Genomic DNA, 14,451 nt, shown 5'->3' with positions numbered 1-14,451 from the left:
TCTGACAATGAGTTGATGAATTAAAATGTATTTTAACGCTTTATAAAAATAAATAAATATGTATTTTGCCAAAAAAGAGTTAATTAGTGATGACTTATGAGAAATTAATAATTATAATATTATATGAAAAATACTCTTTGCCATGTATGAATTCATTTGTATGTTAGAGTTTTTGTTAACATTAATTTTATCGAGTTTGTTTTAGCTTTGTGTTTTTTTGGGGGGAATTTTTTTCACCTTTATGCTAGAGGTCTTTTTTAAGAGGTGAAAACATACAACATGATATAAACTACCAATCTTCATAGAAAAGCTACTATAATAAGATACATACAAATTTTAAAAAGTTAACTAGTTCAAAATCCTTGAATGGCGAATAATGTTTATGTCATTCGGTATATCTATCATTAATTCAAATATGGTGGGATGTCATGCCACTGTCATTTTTTTAAACGATAAATTTAACCTATTCTTTAAATCCACCTATGTTCATAATGGGAGTTGAATTCTCAATCTCAAGAAGGGATGATAATACCGAATACCTCTGAACTAGAAGCCTTTTGGTTACTATCACCTTATCACCACACTTAAATCATACCATTATAAAATAATCATCACTCCACATCACTATATTTTTCTTACTTTTTGATTATTTAAATAAAAAAAATATTTTTTAATTTATTAAAAGATAAAAAAAAGATAGAGAAAATCTGATTAGATGTGGTCAATTATGGTGATAACCACATTTCACCACACTATACACCACCACACTAAATATAGGTGGTGTTTAATGTAATGGTGGATCAAGAATATCTTTATCCTTCACAACCATGGATTTTGCTATCTTCATTGATGGGAAGTTATCCCTAACCTGTTTGATCAGGAAATGATTGAAAGTTCACTTTGATCATTAGATGGATTGTGGAATGGGGCTCTTAAATGATTGAAAGTTCACTTTGATCATTAGAGGGATTGTGGAATGGGGCTCTTAAGAGTTCAGAGAGTTCGACCTTTGATCAGATCACCGAAGTTGTCGCCGATGCGAGAATGCATACCCTCCACACCATTCGTCTAGAAGATGCTCGCGAGGGATCTGAGAGAAACCATGAAACCCTGCTGCAAGCACTAACTGAATCACGAGCCGAAGTCATAGAACTTCGAGTACGCCAGAGGGTGTATGAAAGACACCTACTTGATTTACCATTTAATTACAATAAATGTTTCATATTGAACATACTGAATGACCTTATCTCAAAACGACTTAAACAATAGAAAGTAACATCGTCTGTTCACATAAAACATATTACAATTTTTATTTGTTATACATAAAAACTTGTTATACATAAAAAAACATTCTAATTAACCATTTTATTTTGTTTCCAATATTTTTTTTAGGGGAAGAGCTAAAATGGCTTTGGAACAAGAGAGATAGTGTGATTGGATACTTGTACCCCTTTTCTTTGGCCATAAACCTCACCTAAAATGTGGTGTTTCTATCAATAGTTTATAGGTTAGTAACGAACCAAATGTCCAAGTTGCAATTTTTTTGAGTTATTATTTAATGTTTTTTGAGTTATTATTTAACGTTAAGGTGCCAATTTCTTTCATGTTTTATTTATTTTTCTTGAATGCTACAAAACGTTATATGGTCGAGTGACTTTATAACACATGAACACGAATTGACTTTTTGAGGGGCTATACATTTTTAAAAGTTTAAACACGAGTATAAAAAAACAAAAATGCCATCAACCAAGTCGTTAATATTGTTGTGGACTATAAATATTATAATATTTGACGTGTTTAAAATTCTTTTATCGTGAGAAAATACACAAACTCAATAATTCTGATTTTTAAAAAACTGAAAAAAAAATTAGATAAAAACAATGTGTGTTTGTGTATATATAATAAAATAAAAGTTTAGACAAAATCGAGTCATGGCCGACTAGACCCAAACCCAACCAAGAAACGACCATATCAACCACCACCGATATGATTTTCCTCCTCCTATTTGCCTTTTCCTCTTCCGCCGCCTCCGCCGTTAACATTCAAACATCATTGAATAAATTACAAGCGCTGCAGATTTTCTAATAAGGCTCTCAAAAATCAACCCCCACATCCGAATTAAGGCGATTGTTGAAGATTGCATCGTGATTTTCTTTTGTCGAGATTTACGTGATTCATCCAGATCTGATTCTGAATAGGTATAACCTTTAACCCTCTAATGATCGGATTGATATATGTAGTAAATCATTGAATCACGTATATAGGTTTTGATGGTTTATGTGTGGTCGTGTGATTGTATTGGTATCTTGTTATCTTTCCATTTGTGGTTTACGATTAGGGTTTCTTTTTTCCGCTTGTTTATTTTGAGTTTTGACGGATGATTACGTTGCTGTTTTCGCTTGTTGGTTACGTGTGTGTTGAGGGTTGATTGGGTTTCATAAGTTTTTGGAATGGCTATCGTTGTTTATGCATGTTGAGGAATGACGTCATCTGATTTTCAAGCGCGAATGTGAGATTCTCTTCGGTGATAACCTTCATACTTCTGGCGATCAGAAGCGGCTAGGTTGTGTAGTATTCTGCAAAGTTTTTAGGTTTCAAGAATCTTGATGGTGGTGGTGAAACCACAAAGATTGAATATCTTCTGTTGAATCTTTTAATATCCAGAGTAGTTGCATTTAGTTCTTGATTGCAATTAGCATATCCTAGAAGTATGTGGATGAATTTTTTGACAGATTGACTGAATGGGGCTTTTGAATGGCTTGAGAATTTATAGTATGCAACATTTAGATATGCATTTGTTAAAAAAACATTACAGATTGTTAGGCAACCAAATATTTTTGTTTCAAAACAGTAGGTGTAGGATTCAGGCTATTGTAAGTCATTCTAAAGATTATATACTATTCATTGATTTTTCCTCTTTTGTTGCATGTTACATCCCATTGAAAGTTTGGATATGAAGTCATAATCAAATGGTGCAGTAGTGCTTTCATCATCATTTTTTTCAAAGTAAAATATGTGTACTTTTGCACACGTTGTTTTGAAACATTTTCTGTAAAGCAAGCCAAATATTTCTATAAGGCCACAAAGTATTTAGGGAGTAACTGTATACATATTTTACATATCAAGATTTGTGGGAAGTTGGCATTATTGACTTGATCAAGATATTATGTGCGATGCAGTTAATTGGTGAGTAAATGTTGAATGTAGCTGTTCAGATCAGATCTTTTGGAGCCAAGTCTTGTCACACTTGTTTGATGGACAATGACTATTCCAATGAATAACACTGTGAGTAATTTGTCAAGGGATCGAGCTCAACTTCTTTACAACAAGGTATTCTATCCATGATCATTAGCATTATGTTACTAATATGAAGTTAACAAACACACTTATGATATTTTCTTGATTGGTGATCTCATTTGTTGTTTCCTTGTAGAATGTTGAGTTGGAAAGTAAGCGTAGAAAAGCAGCACAAGCAAAAATCCCATCAGATCCAAATGCATGGCAACAAATGCGAGAAAATTACGAATCTATCCTTCTTGAAGACCATGTCTTCTCTGAACAACATGACATTGAATATGCTCTATGGCAGTTGCATTACAAACGCATTGAGGAGTTGCGGGCACACTACAGTGCTGCCCAAGCACAAAACACAAAAGGTCCCGCCCCTGCCCCTGCCCGACCAGGGCCTGCCCGAATCACTAAAATCCGTTCCCAATTCAAGACCTTTCTTTCTGAAGCTACTGGATTTTACCATGATTTGATGGTGAAAATTAGGGCAAAATACGGGTTGTCTTTAGGTCATATTTCAGATGATCCACAAAATGATGTTGACATGAAGAAAGGCTTGATATCATGCCATAGATGCTTTATTTACCTTGGAGACCTTGCTCGCTATAAAGGGTTATATGGTGAAGGTGATTCAAAAACACGTGATTTTGCTGCAGCTTCAAGTTACTATAAGCAAGCTGCTACTCTTTGGCCTTCAAGTGGCAATCCTCATCATCAGGTCTGTTTACTTTCAATCATTTTTTTTATAGAATAATAATAATAATCTGTTTGTTGTAATGTATTCTCAGCTTGCTATTCTTGCATCCTATTCTGGAGATGAACTTTTGGCTGTTTACCGTTATTTTCGAAGTTTAGCAGTTGATACCCCTTTTACTACTGCAAGAGACAATTTAATTATTGCATTTGAGAAGGTATGTTACTTTCTTACAACTTGGAACATTGACAAATATGTTATGTTTACAATCTTAGTAATCAAAGAAAGTTGTATGGAATTTTTGGCAGAATCGTCAAAGCTACTGCCAGCTTCTTGGAGATTCAAAAGCTGCCCCTAACAAGAAAGCACCAGCCCGGGTGCCCGGGAAAGGAAGAAACAAAGGTGAAACATGGGTTTCATCAAAAGATAGGAAAACAGAACCAAATCTTGTTGTTGAAAGAGAATCTACTACAATGCCTGAAACTCTTAAAGCCTTCAGTATTCGATTTGTCAGACTAAATGGCATCCTTTTTACTCGCACAAGGTATATACATTAATTTCAGTTTTAGTTTTTATTTTCAATAAAGCTTATTTCCATATTACCATCTTCCTACAGTTTGGAGACTTTTTTGGAAGTTTTCTCAGTGGCGAGGAGTGATTTTCTTCAGCTACTATCATCCGGACAAGATGAGGTGTTCAATTTTGGTTCAGATTATGAGCAGTGTAAACTCTTCATAACCAGATTCATAGCAATCATGATATTCACTGTCTACAATGTAAACAAAAAGGAAACAGAACACCAATCATACGCAGAGATTCTTCAACGTTCTGTTGTCCTTCAAAACGCATTTGCTGCAATATTCGATTTCATGGCACTCATACTTGAAAGATGCATCCAGTTAAACGACCCATGTGCAAGCTTTTTACTCCCTGGAATCATGATTTTTGTTGAATGGCTTGTTTCTTGTAAAGAGGATTTAGCATCCACAAATGAAATGGAGGAGAAACAGGTTGCTGCTAGATCCTTATTTTGGAACCAATTTGTTTCTTTTCTCAACAAGCTTTTGATTGTGTCTCAAGTGGTTAATGAAAGTGGAGATGAAACTCGTCTTGCATTGCCTGAAGACATGGAATTGAGGGGCTTCCTTCCACTTGTTTCTGGTCAACTCGTTCTTGACTTTACAAGAACAAATTATTTGGATGAAAATAAGGAAAAGAAGGCACGCGTACAACGGATTGTAGCTGCTGGAAAGGCTCTTACCAATAATAGTAAGAATGTTGGTGTTGGGAAGCAACAGCAAGGATTCTATTTTGATTCTAAATCCAAACAGTTTCTCTTTGGTGTTGAGCCACAAAATAACAACCAAGTTTCCACTGAAAACATTGGAGAAAAATTAGAATGTGAAGAGGAGGAAGATGATGAGGTTATTGTCTTCAAACCCTCTGTACCTGAGAAACATACACATACACATACACATACAGATACAGATGGTTTGGTGTTTCCTTCAAAACTTATTGACAATCCTGCCCCTGTGGCTGTCTCAATGCCACCACATGAAGCATGTGCATCTTCTGTCAATGAAAACATGGTGCAGGATTCGCAACTTGAACAACCAGAAGAATTTATTGAAAATGGTTTGTTTTCAAATCTCAACTTGTTGGGAGGAAAAGAATTTGAAAAACATTCAGGAGGAATGTCGTCTGTTGGTTTCCAGGATTCTGAAAGTATTATCATACCATCCAAGTTTGATTCGGTGATGACATCAGCAGCACCTAGTTTTGGCAGCGTTCCTTCAAAGGCAAAGCCCATTAAGAGTCCAGTGAGCCGGCCCATACGACATTATGGGCCACCACCTGGATTCAACAACACTGTTGGTACTCAGCCTCAGCCACTGTATGGTGTTAACCTAAGGAATGGAATTGGAAATGAAAATCAACCTGTGGATGATTATAGCTGGTTAGATGGGTACCAGTTACCTTATTCTGGATACAACAATGGAATTGGAATCGGTAATTCCTGGAGGTGTTTGCCGCAACCAAACAAGCTTTTGAACACAAGGAAGATGCCGTTGGGAATGGAAAGCTTTCCATTCCCTGGTAAACAAGTTTCCTCTGTGGCTGAGGCTGAGAATGGAATACAGAAACAACAGAATGGTAATGGTGGATGGGTTGGTGGTTATCAGATTCCAACAGAACGTGGGAATGGGAATCTACAAGAAGCAATGCAGCAGCAGCATCAAGTTAAAAAAGGGAATGAAGAGTTTATTGCACTGCCTCAGCAATACCAGGGACAATCGTTGTGGGAAGGTCGTTTCTTTGTGTGATGATGTTATGGAGCATAGATGGTATGTATGTATGGATGTGATGTTTTTTTTATTTTTTGGTTAAAGGTGTTTCTAATAAAAGGTTATGTAGGTGTTGAACAATCTACTAAGGTGGATGTGGAGTGAAGTGGAGTGTCCTGGTACGACCAGTTCAGCCATCAGATATGCAATCAATGTGAATGTGATTTTTAAAAAAGCTTTTATTGGAGGAAGCATGGATTGGATGGTATTGGTTTGGTTTGGATTACTGCAGGCATCTGCTGGTTAATAGGTTTCTCTTGTTCATATTTTTGCATTTACTTCTTTTGTTTCTGATTCATGTCATGTCATATTAATTTATTTATGCAGGTGCCGAGTTTTCCAGATTGGATGAATGAATGAATGATAAGAGTCTGTGGGAAGAATCTGAAAACTTTTGTGGGTATGATATGATATGATGAAATCAGTGTTTTTGGAGATGTATGTATGAGTATCACAAACAATGGGAGGATTGATTGAAGCTTTTATCCTCCTGCTTATCAATCATATAAGGTATTATTATTATTATTATGTGTCTGTCTAATGGAAGGGGATATCTTAGAAGAAATCAACAACAGTAACACTGTGGATCCAAGTCTTTTTTTTTTTTTTTTAAACTTCGTTTTCTTGTGTTTTTGTTTTTGTTATAAAGATTTGCTATAAGCGACTATGGAACGCTTGTATTGTGGGTCGTGATGATTGAAGTTGATGTGTTGGTATTATTATTATTATTATTATTATTATTATTATTATTATGTTTGCAACTTTTCTTTTTTCATCCTGTTTGCTATATACTTCAAGATCTTGTGGCACACTACCTAGTGTCTGGTCTGCATGGAATGTAACATCAAGAAGCAACCTAATGGAACATTTTACAAACATCAAATTTAGTGTTGGTTTAATAAACACAAGTACAACCTGATCTTCCATAAACTTAAGCCAACGCTCACCATATTCATAGAGCTTAATCCCATTCCATAAATCTATTTAGTAGATATAACTTGTTGAACTTCATGAATAACTTGTCTATGTCTTAATCGATCAAGACATAAGTTCAATTTCATTTATACAAATCATGCAATCTAAGGTTCATGATTATCATTTTCAATTTCAGGTAAACAACCATAGTTAGACATATAATGCTTGAAAACATAATCATTAAACTAGGGTTTCGTCACCCTTTTCAATTTTGCCATTAAAGCTTAGTTAAGCTTACAAGAAGAAGATGATACCTCTTTATCTAAGTAGTAGTGTTTGATGTTTGATTTCCTTGAAACTCCCTTGGATTTTGCTTCAATCGTAGGTGCAAGACTCTTAAGTCTTAAGATCATCCTTCCTTATCTCTCCAGAAGTGTACGAGTGAAATGAGAAGCATAAGTATTATACTCATTTTTGGACTTTGAATTAGTTAGATGGTCGTGTAACTCATTACACGATCGTGCAAATGCACATTTAGAGTGGTATTTCTATTAACTTAAGCCTCCAACTTCAAATGTGCATATCTTTCTCTTGCAGACTTTGTTTTAGCCAATTCTTTCGCTTAGATGTTCTATTTTGTCGTGGATCCATTTTATGATCAAGAATTAATCATTTGATTTCATTAAGTCATGATTTCATGGTCTCAAACATCAGATATCAACTAACAACTTATTAATACAAAATCAACAAATCTTTTCGAAACACCACGACTTTTCATTGGATTATTTTACCAACATATCCAAAAGTTATTATCTTACAACTAACTCTTACAGGATAACTACACCATGGTTTACCGCCGCCAATTCATTAAATGAGATGTTAAATTATGAACGTGTGAGCATATGAGAAGGTGATGCCCCTTCTCATGGAATTCTTAGTCTCTAACTGTTCGTAACTTCTGAAAAATTAACATTTCCTCATAATTATCAATTTTATAGTTACCGAAGCCCGAAGGTAGATGTGTGTGTGTGTGTATATATATATATATATATATATATATATATATATATATATATATATATATATATATATATATATATATATATATATATATAATGTACCACATTTTTGTTGCACTTCCATGAATTTGAACGCTTATACATGAGTTTAGTACTTCTATATGGTGCCTAAAAACGTGAAGTTCCATCTTATGCATTATTTGCACCAATTTTTAGGAATCCTATACATAAGGCCACAATATCGATTGAGGAAATTGACCTACACGATCCTCAGAATATCCAACAATATTTGATTATTAATGCATCACTTTCCTCCCATATTTCCAACAATACGACTCTAGAAGAACAATAGTCCACAAGGCCAAGGTTCTTTAGTCATTAAGCAACATTGTATAATGTTGAGTTGAAATATACCAAAGCTCCACCATATTTTAGGAACCTATGCATAAGGCCACAATATCGATTGAGGAAATTAACCTACACGATCCTCACAATATCCAACAATATTGATTATTAATGCATCATTTTCCTCCCATATTTCCAACAATACGGCTCTAGAAGAACAATAGCCCACAAGGGCAAGGTTCTTTAGTCATTAAGAAACAGTGTATAATGTTGAACTGAAATATACCAAAACTCCACCATATTTTAGGAACCTATGCATAAGGCCACAATTTTTATTGAGGAAATTGACCTACACGATCCTCAAAATATCCAACAATATTGATTATTAATGCATCATTTTCCTTCCATATTTCCAACAATACGACTCTAGAAGAACAATAGCCCACAATGCCAAGGTTCTCTAATCATTAAGAAACATTGTATAATGTTGAACTGAAATATACCAAAACTCCACCATAAACCATATTCTAGTTGCCAAAAGACATTTTGGTCTTAAGGAAACATGGACATAAAATCCTTTTTTGGAGAATTGCACTAGCTACAAGTAAATGTTAACCTAGAGGTGACATAAACTAACACGACATGGTAACCTTATACGATCTTGACACAAAATAAATATATATAGGTAAAAGATTTAAAATCGTTTAATTAAACAAATTGACACAACACGACACAAAAATTAAACAACTTATGAGTTGTTTGATAGTTGCTGATTGAATTAGATTTGATTGAGTCATGTTAAGAGACATCAAACTACCCCTTAGCCGCCTAGGTCAAGACTTCATTTTTAGTTTTTCCGTTCTCTCCTGTACTTCACAGTCCCCTTGATCACTCCCTCCTCATAACCTTACCTATCCATATCCCATACTCGTACTCTTTCCATTTTGCCCTCTAAACTTACTATGTATTTACTCATTTCACCTCCCAACTCTAACTCTTTTAACTTGTTTAGTGTTTCGAACCGACACATTTACAAGATCAAAACCCTAACCCGCAACCTGACACGGAAATAGAAATAAACAAGTTGAAATGACACGGTAGTTAGATAGGACGAATTAGGGTCAAAGTATCCCAACCCTTTTAATGTTTCGACTTCACACGAACCTGATGCTACACAACATGTTTTCCAGGTCTATGTCAATCCTTATCTCATTTTTTATCGGAAATGTTTTGGTTGGTTTTTCTATCATCATTTTCGGATGATAAGAAGTAGCTAATACAAGAACGCAAATCAAGAAAATTTTTATACAATAATGAAACAATAATGGCTTTTCAGAAACGCCAAGACTCTCGACGATCCCTTGAGCCTCCCAACAATTGGGATTAGAGTTCCTATATACAGAAGAAGACTAGTGAAATAGCACATTCTTATCAAATGTAATCGATGTATCTCTACTCGTCCTCTATAAAAATTTTGAGTATGAAATCACGAAAACGTCTAGAATAATTTCGAGGATCAACGGCTGATATGGATGTTGGGTCGTATTGGAAGGACTTGTAAGCATGCTCGAGTTTCTTGGTGATGTCATAGTCTTGAAGTATGTCTATGATACCAAAAAACATTACAACATCATAACACACCCCCGTTGGTTCACCTATTAGCTCCATTTCGTTCTTTCTCTCCATCTTTTCAACTCGTGTGTGCATGCTGATTCCTAACTTCGACCTGCAATCATATCGTAGCAACAAAAAAAGAAAACAATTTCTTAAATCTCACCCCGAAACATACAGTTAATTATTATCGAAGTTGTCACCATAATATTTCGTTATAAGAATGGTGGTATATATATTACCCTCCAGGGTCTGAAACATGGTATGCCGAATCATCTGTGCCACCATTAAGATTAAAATATATTAGAGCTTTCAATCGATATTTGACACTAGCGTTCATGTGTACATATATATAAATTAAGGAAATTACAAGGATAGATTAGCAACTGAGGTACCTAAGTCGCTATTTGTGTCTTTGAAGTGAAGACCAACCAAGAGGCTGTAATCCATGATTCTCTCCTGCTCGAGAAAATCACAATCCCTATCGATTTGCCTGAACATGATTTACACAAATTCTTAACCACCCTTTTGAAAGAAAGAGCAAACTGAATCTTTACCTTCTAAATTCTTCGATCCAAGTTTTCTCCAATCGAAACATGAAGTTGAGATCAAGGTCTTTAAGTATAGTGGTGGTCTGGATTTCTGACTCGGGTTTATCCGTGATCCGACCAAGGGAAGACCCTTTTAAGTCGAATCGTCTGTGAATGACGTGATCGGTGCAGAAAAGGTTTCCCATGATGATAAAACGTACCTAAATCATGCACTAACAAATTGATCAAAATGTTCTTTTGTGATACATCTAAAGAATGGATGGATGCTATATATGATGTATTTAATCAAACCTTCTTTTGTGCTGGACCAGTTAACTTCACACAGTGTAATCCGTAGAACTTGGTGAGTAGGGTATGCTCAAATGAGCGAAAATGGTTGTAGTATGCCGATAGCATCCTTAGTATAGCCTAAATAATGATTCAAATAAAACAAATTAACCCCATGAAACTCAACTACGTAAAGAATCGGAACGTTCATTTGATTAATTAAGATTCAAAATCTTACTTTGACTTCAGCTTTTTTGATGGTTTTGATCATGTAGCGATCATCATGCGTGAGGTAAAAGAAGCTTCCACTCTTTCCAGGGGAAGACAGCTCTCGAAGGGCATCGTTCCCACATATTGATAACATGTAATCAGCTGCATCCACCTTGAACAACATCCTTAATGTCCTATACACATGTTCATGAAATCATGCATCATATATTCATCGTCTAATTAATTACATCTATTTTTTAATAAAAAAGGTGGGAAAATGTTATAAAGTGTTTAATTACCTGAAAACTAAGGGGCAATAATCCTTCCATCTGAATTCACAAGATTGATGAGGAGGGGTGTATTTAGATCCCTCTGGTGGGAATCTTGTCCAAACTTTCTCTTTTGGATTAAAAGCAGAAGATTTCAAGTCTAAGGAGGGAACTGGACCTGGTCTTCCTACAGAATGCCTACACACAACTGGATTTCATTAGAATAATTCAAAGCAGAAAAAGTTTTAAACAAGATAACGAAACAAAAAGATTGGAACTATATAACCTGATCCCTAGTTGCAAATTAAGCATAAGTTCATAATTCTTATGCCCTTTAGATATGGTCTCGCCTTGTTTCTTTACAACTTTTGGAAGCCGAATTGGACTTCCTTCAGATAACGCATTACCAGATATTAACGATGCATCATCCCTAGCTTTCATGGTCCTTTCTGTGTCATCCAACATCCGCATTCTAGCAAGGTCTTTGTCCATACTTGCATCCAATCTCCCATCAACAGACATCCTTCTTGGTCTAACTGAAGGTTCAGTTCCTTTAGAAGATCTCCAAATTGCTAGTTTCTTTTGTGATGGCAAGATCGGAACTTTATCTTGAGGGGAAATAAAGCAATCCTTGAGATAAACATCAAAAACTTCTTGTGGATCATGTTTAACATCGTCAGATGAAGGATTAAATGTCAAGTCCTGCTCTCCTGAATCTGTACTCCAATTTCCGACATAAGAACTCCCATCTGCCCATTGAAACGTTCCATTTCCTTTTGGTAAACATTCTTCCCATTCCCCTTCGTACATGCTTCCATCAGGCCAGATCAATTTACCCTTCCCAGACATGGTTCCGTTTTTCCATTCGCCATCGTAATGACTTCCACCTTTCCAATTGTACTTTCCATTAGCTTCTTGTAATCCTCTACACCACTCGCCTTCATACGTATCTCCATTGGTGTATTCCTTCACCCCATGTCCATGTTTCAAGTTCATGACCCAATGCCCTCTGTATGTGTCTCCGTTGGGGCCTGTGTAGGTGCCTTCTCCATCCATATACCCACTCTTGAATTCGCCATCATAAGAGGCTCCTGAAGGCCAACTGAATGTGCCTCTTCCCATGGTTTTTCCACGACACCAGTCGCCTACATACATGCAGCCATCGGTCCACCAATACTTACCGAAACCATGAGGGAAGTTTTCCGACCAGTTTCCGGTGTAGTAGTCTCCGTTTGATAGGAATCTTTCAGCGTGGTAGATCTCCCCAGCAGCATGATTCTCAAGTTGATCGGTGTCTTCATCGTCTACGTGGGCCACATGGGCTGACCCAAAGATGTTGGTGGCTTGTTTCTTCGCTTGTTGTGTTTTCCGGATTGTTGCCTCCCATGCCTTCATGACGTGTCGATATCAATTTGATCATGAATTTTTTGTTCTGAATATTTAAGCATCCAATCCTAATTATGATGCTTAATTATCAGGATGGATCTCGTTTATTGAAACAAAATATCATGAATTCCATGAAATAGAACATGATCTATTTCCCTGACAATAATCATAAACATAGATGTTACGATGAAAACAAGAATCAAACCCTCGAAACAGCATGCAAGATTGGTAATGGCCTCTCTTTCTCTCTCTATTTTTCTTTCTGTTCTCTCTATCTTTCTCTTTCTCTCTCTCTCTGGTTTATTTTCCCTATGTTTCTGGTAATCAAATCAAAGGACAGCCAATGCTAAGGGTATTAAGCTCCTGTTTTTCTGTCACAGCTGGATTGCATCCGTGTACATTAAGATGTGAAAAGCAAATTAATTGAACAATATTTTAATTTTAATTACTAATATAGCATATTATAAGATGGAAAACCTGCATGAAGGGAAATTGACTTATTCATGCAAGAAATGATAGATCTATTGGCATGACATGTGGAGATATGGGCAGAAGACAAAGACTGAAATTTTGCCAGTTATTCATATTTAAAGACAGCTACAGAAATACCAAATGTCATTTTAATTTGCAATGATCCCCAATGTGCACCATGTTGTAAAACTAATGAAAATATCACTTATCTACCATAAAAATAAAGTGAAAAAGGATAAATGAGACCAATCTTATTCTTTGCTTTTCAAAATTCAAACAAATTCTAATTTCCCAAAATAATCATCAATTTCATAGATACATTTACGAAATTCAAAATTCAAACAAATTCTAATTTTCAAAAATAGTCATCAATCAATGAGACTAATCTTATTTATCACTTTTCAAAATTCAAACAAATTCTAATTTTCAAAATAGTCATCAATTTCGTAGATGCCATTTATGAAATTGGTGAAGTCATCCGAGAAGTTAACATTTTAATTTGTTTAAAAAATTTGTGACCGATTCAAAGATGAAATTTCGGAAATAATACCTACAATATACGAAAATCTCATTTTCTCACCATTACACATATGACATCTATAAACCGACAACTTTCATATGCAAATGATCAGTTAAGGTGACATTTTTAGTATAATTACAAAATAGTTACTTTCCACATACCACTTTATTTATAAATTCATCTAACAATATTTATTTTCCACCTACCAACTTATTTAAATACAAACAATATCTTATTCACTATAAAATGAGTTCATCTGAATATGGTTTTTGACATTATGAAAATAAAGATTGTTATATTTGTTTCGATATCAACCCATTTCCTAATGGTTGATTGAACCACTACCAACCAAAGGGACCCATGATAGATACTTAATGAATGTACAAACGTTCTCATGTAGAGGTGCAAGAAAGTTATAATAAATATCTAACGTCCGGTTCCTGATATGTATTTTAAATCAATCTTTATTCACTTTTGTATGGAAACTCGGCGAGTTGGAGGCCCCAAACTCGCCAAGTAGGAATGGAATTTGGACGCGGGATGTAAAGTCTACTCGACGA

At 35.3% G+C, this 14,451-nt stretch overlaps 2 protein-coding genes across 4 annotated transcripts; one reads left to right on the top strand and one right to left on the bottom strand.

Moving 5' to 3' along the window:
- The first annotated feature begins 1,916 nt into the window (after positions 1-1,916).
- LOC111891701 (nonsense-mediated mRNA decay factor SMG7) lies at positions 1,917-7,079 on the top strand. Of its 3 annotated transcripts, none has more exons than XM_023887770.3 (8): positions 1,917-2,198; positions 3,180-3,330; positions 3,434-4,006; positions 4,077-4,199; positions 4,291-4,526; positions 4,599-6,327; positions 6,398-6,532; positions 6,655-7,079. In XM_023887770.3, the coding sequence occupies exons 2-6, from the start codon at positions 3,262-3,264 to the stop codon at positions 6,304-6,306; spliced, it is 2,709 nt and encodes a 902-aa protein (XP_023743538.1). In that variant the 5' UTR covers positions 1,917-2,198; positions 3,180-3,261; the 3' UTR covers positions 6,307-6,327; positions 6,398-6,532; positions 6,655-7,079. The 3 variants fall into 3 exon arrangements, with proteins under 3 accessions (XP_023743538.1, XP_042751372.1, XP_023743535.1); XM_042895438.2 differs by having other exon boundaries at positions 6,398-6,569; XM_023887767.3 differs by having other exon boundaries at positions 6,398-6,577.
- Positions 7,080-9,897: 2,818 nt separating this feature from the next.
- Positions 9,898-13,347, bottom strand: LOC111891747 (phosphatidylinositol 4-phosphate 5-kinase 4). Its single transcript, XM_052764076.1, has 8 exons — positions 11,801-13,347; positions 11,545-11,712; positions 11,274-11,439; positions 11,060-11,176; positions 10,775-10,968; positions 10,613-10,710; positions 10,460-10,493; positions 9,898-10,332 (listed from the first exon to the last, which is right to left on the bottom strand). The coding sequence occupies exons 1-8, from the start codon at positions 12,907-12,909 to the stop codon at positions 10,059-10,061; spliced, it is 2,160 nt and encodes a 719-aa protein (XP_052620036.1). The 5' UTR covers positions 12,910-13,347; the 3' UTR covers positions 9,898-10,058.
- Positions 13,348-14,451: the final 1,104 nt, after the last annotated feature.

Source organism: Lactuca sativa, chromosome 5 (assembly GCF_002870075.4).
Source record: "Lactuca sativa cultivar Salinas chromosome 5, Lsat_Salinas_v11, whole genome shotgun sequence".
NCBI lineage: Eukaryota > Viridiplantae > Streptophyta > Magnoliopsida > Asterales > Asteraceae > Lactuca > Lactuca sativa.
Note: the sequence above shows the minus strand (reverse complement) of the source record. Positions and strands in the feature narration are given on the sequence as shown.

Coding starts and splice junctions, on each gene's coding strand:
- LOC111891701 (XM_023887770.3), top strand. CDS start 3,262: ATGACTATTCCAATGAATAACACTGTGAGTAATTTGTCAAGGGATCGA. Junction 4,200..4,290: donor TAATTATTGCATTTGAGAAG/GTATGTTACTTT, acceptor AATTTTTGGCAG/AATCGTCAAAGCTACTGCCA. Junction 4,527..4,598: donor ATCCTTTTTACTCGCACAAG/GTATATACATTA, acceptor ATCTTCCTACAG/TTTGGAGACTTTTTTGGAAG.
- LOC111891747 (XM_052764076.1), bottom strand. CDS start 12,909: ATGAAGGCATGGGAGGCAACAATCCGGAAAACACAACAAGCGAAGAAA. Junction 10,969..11,059: donor CTGGTCCAGCACAAAAGAAG/GTTTGATTAAAT, acceptor TGCATGATTTAG/GTACGTTTTATCATCATGGG. Junction 10,711..10,774: donor TGGATCGAAGAATTTAGAAG/GTAAAGATTCAG, acceptor AATCATGTTCAG/GCAAATCGATAGGGATTGTG.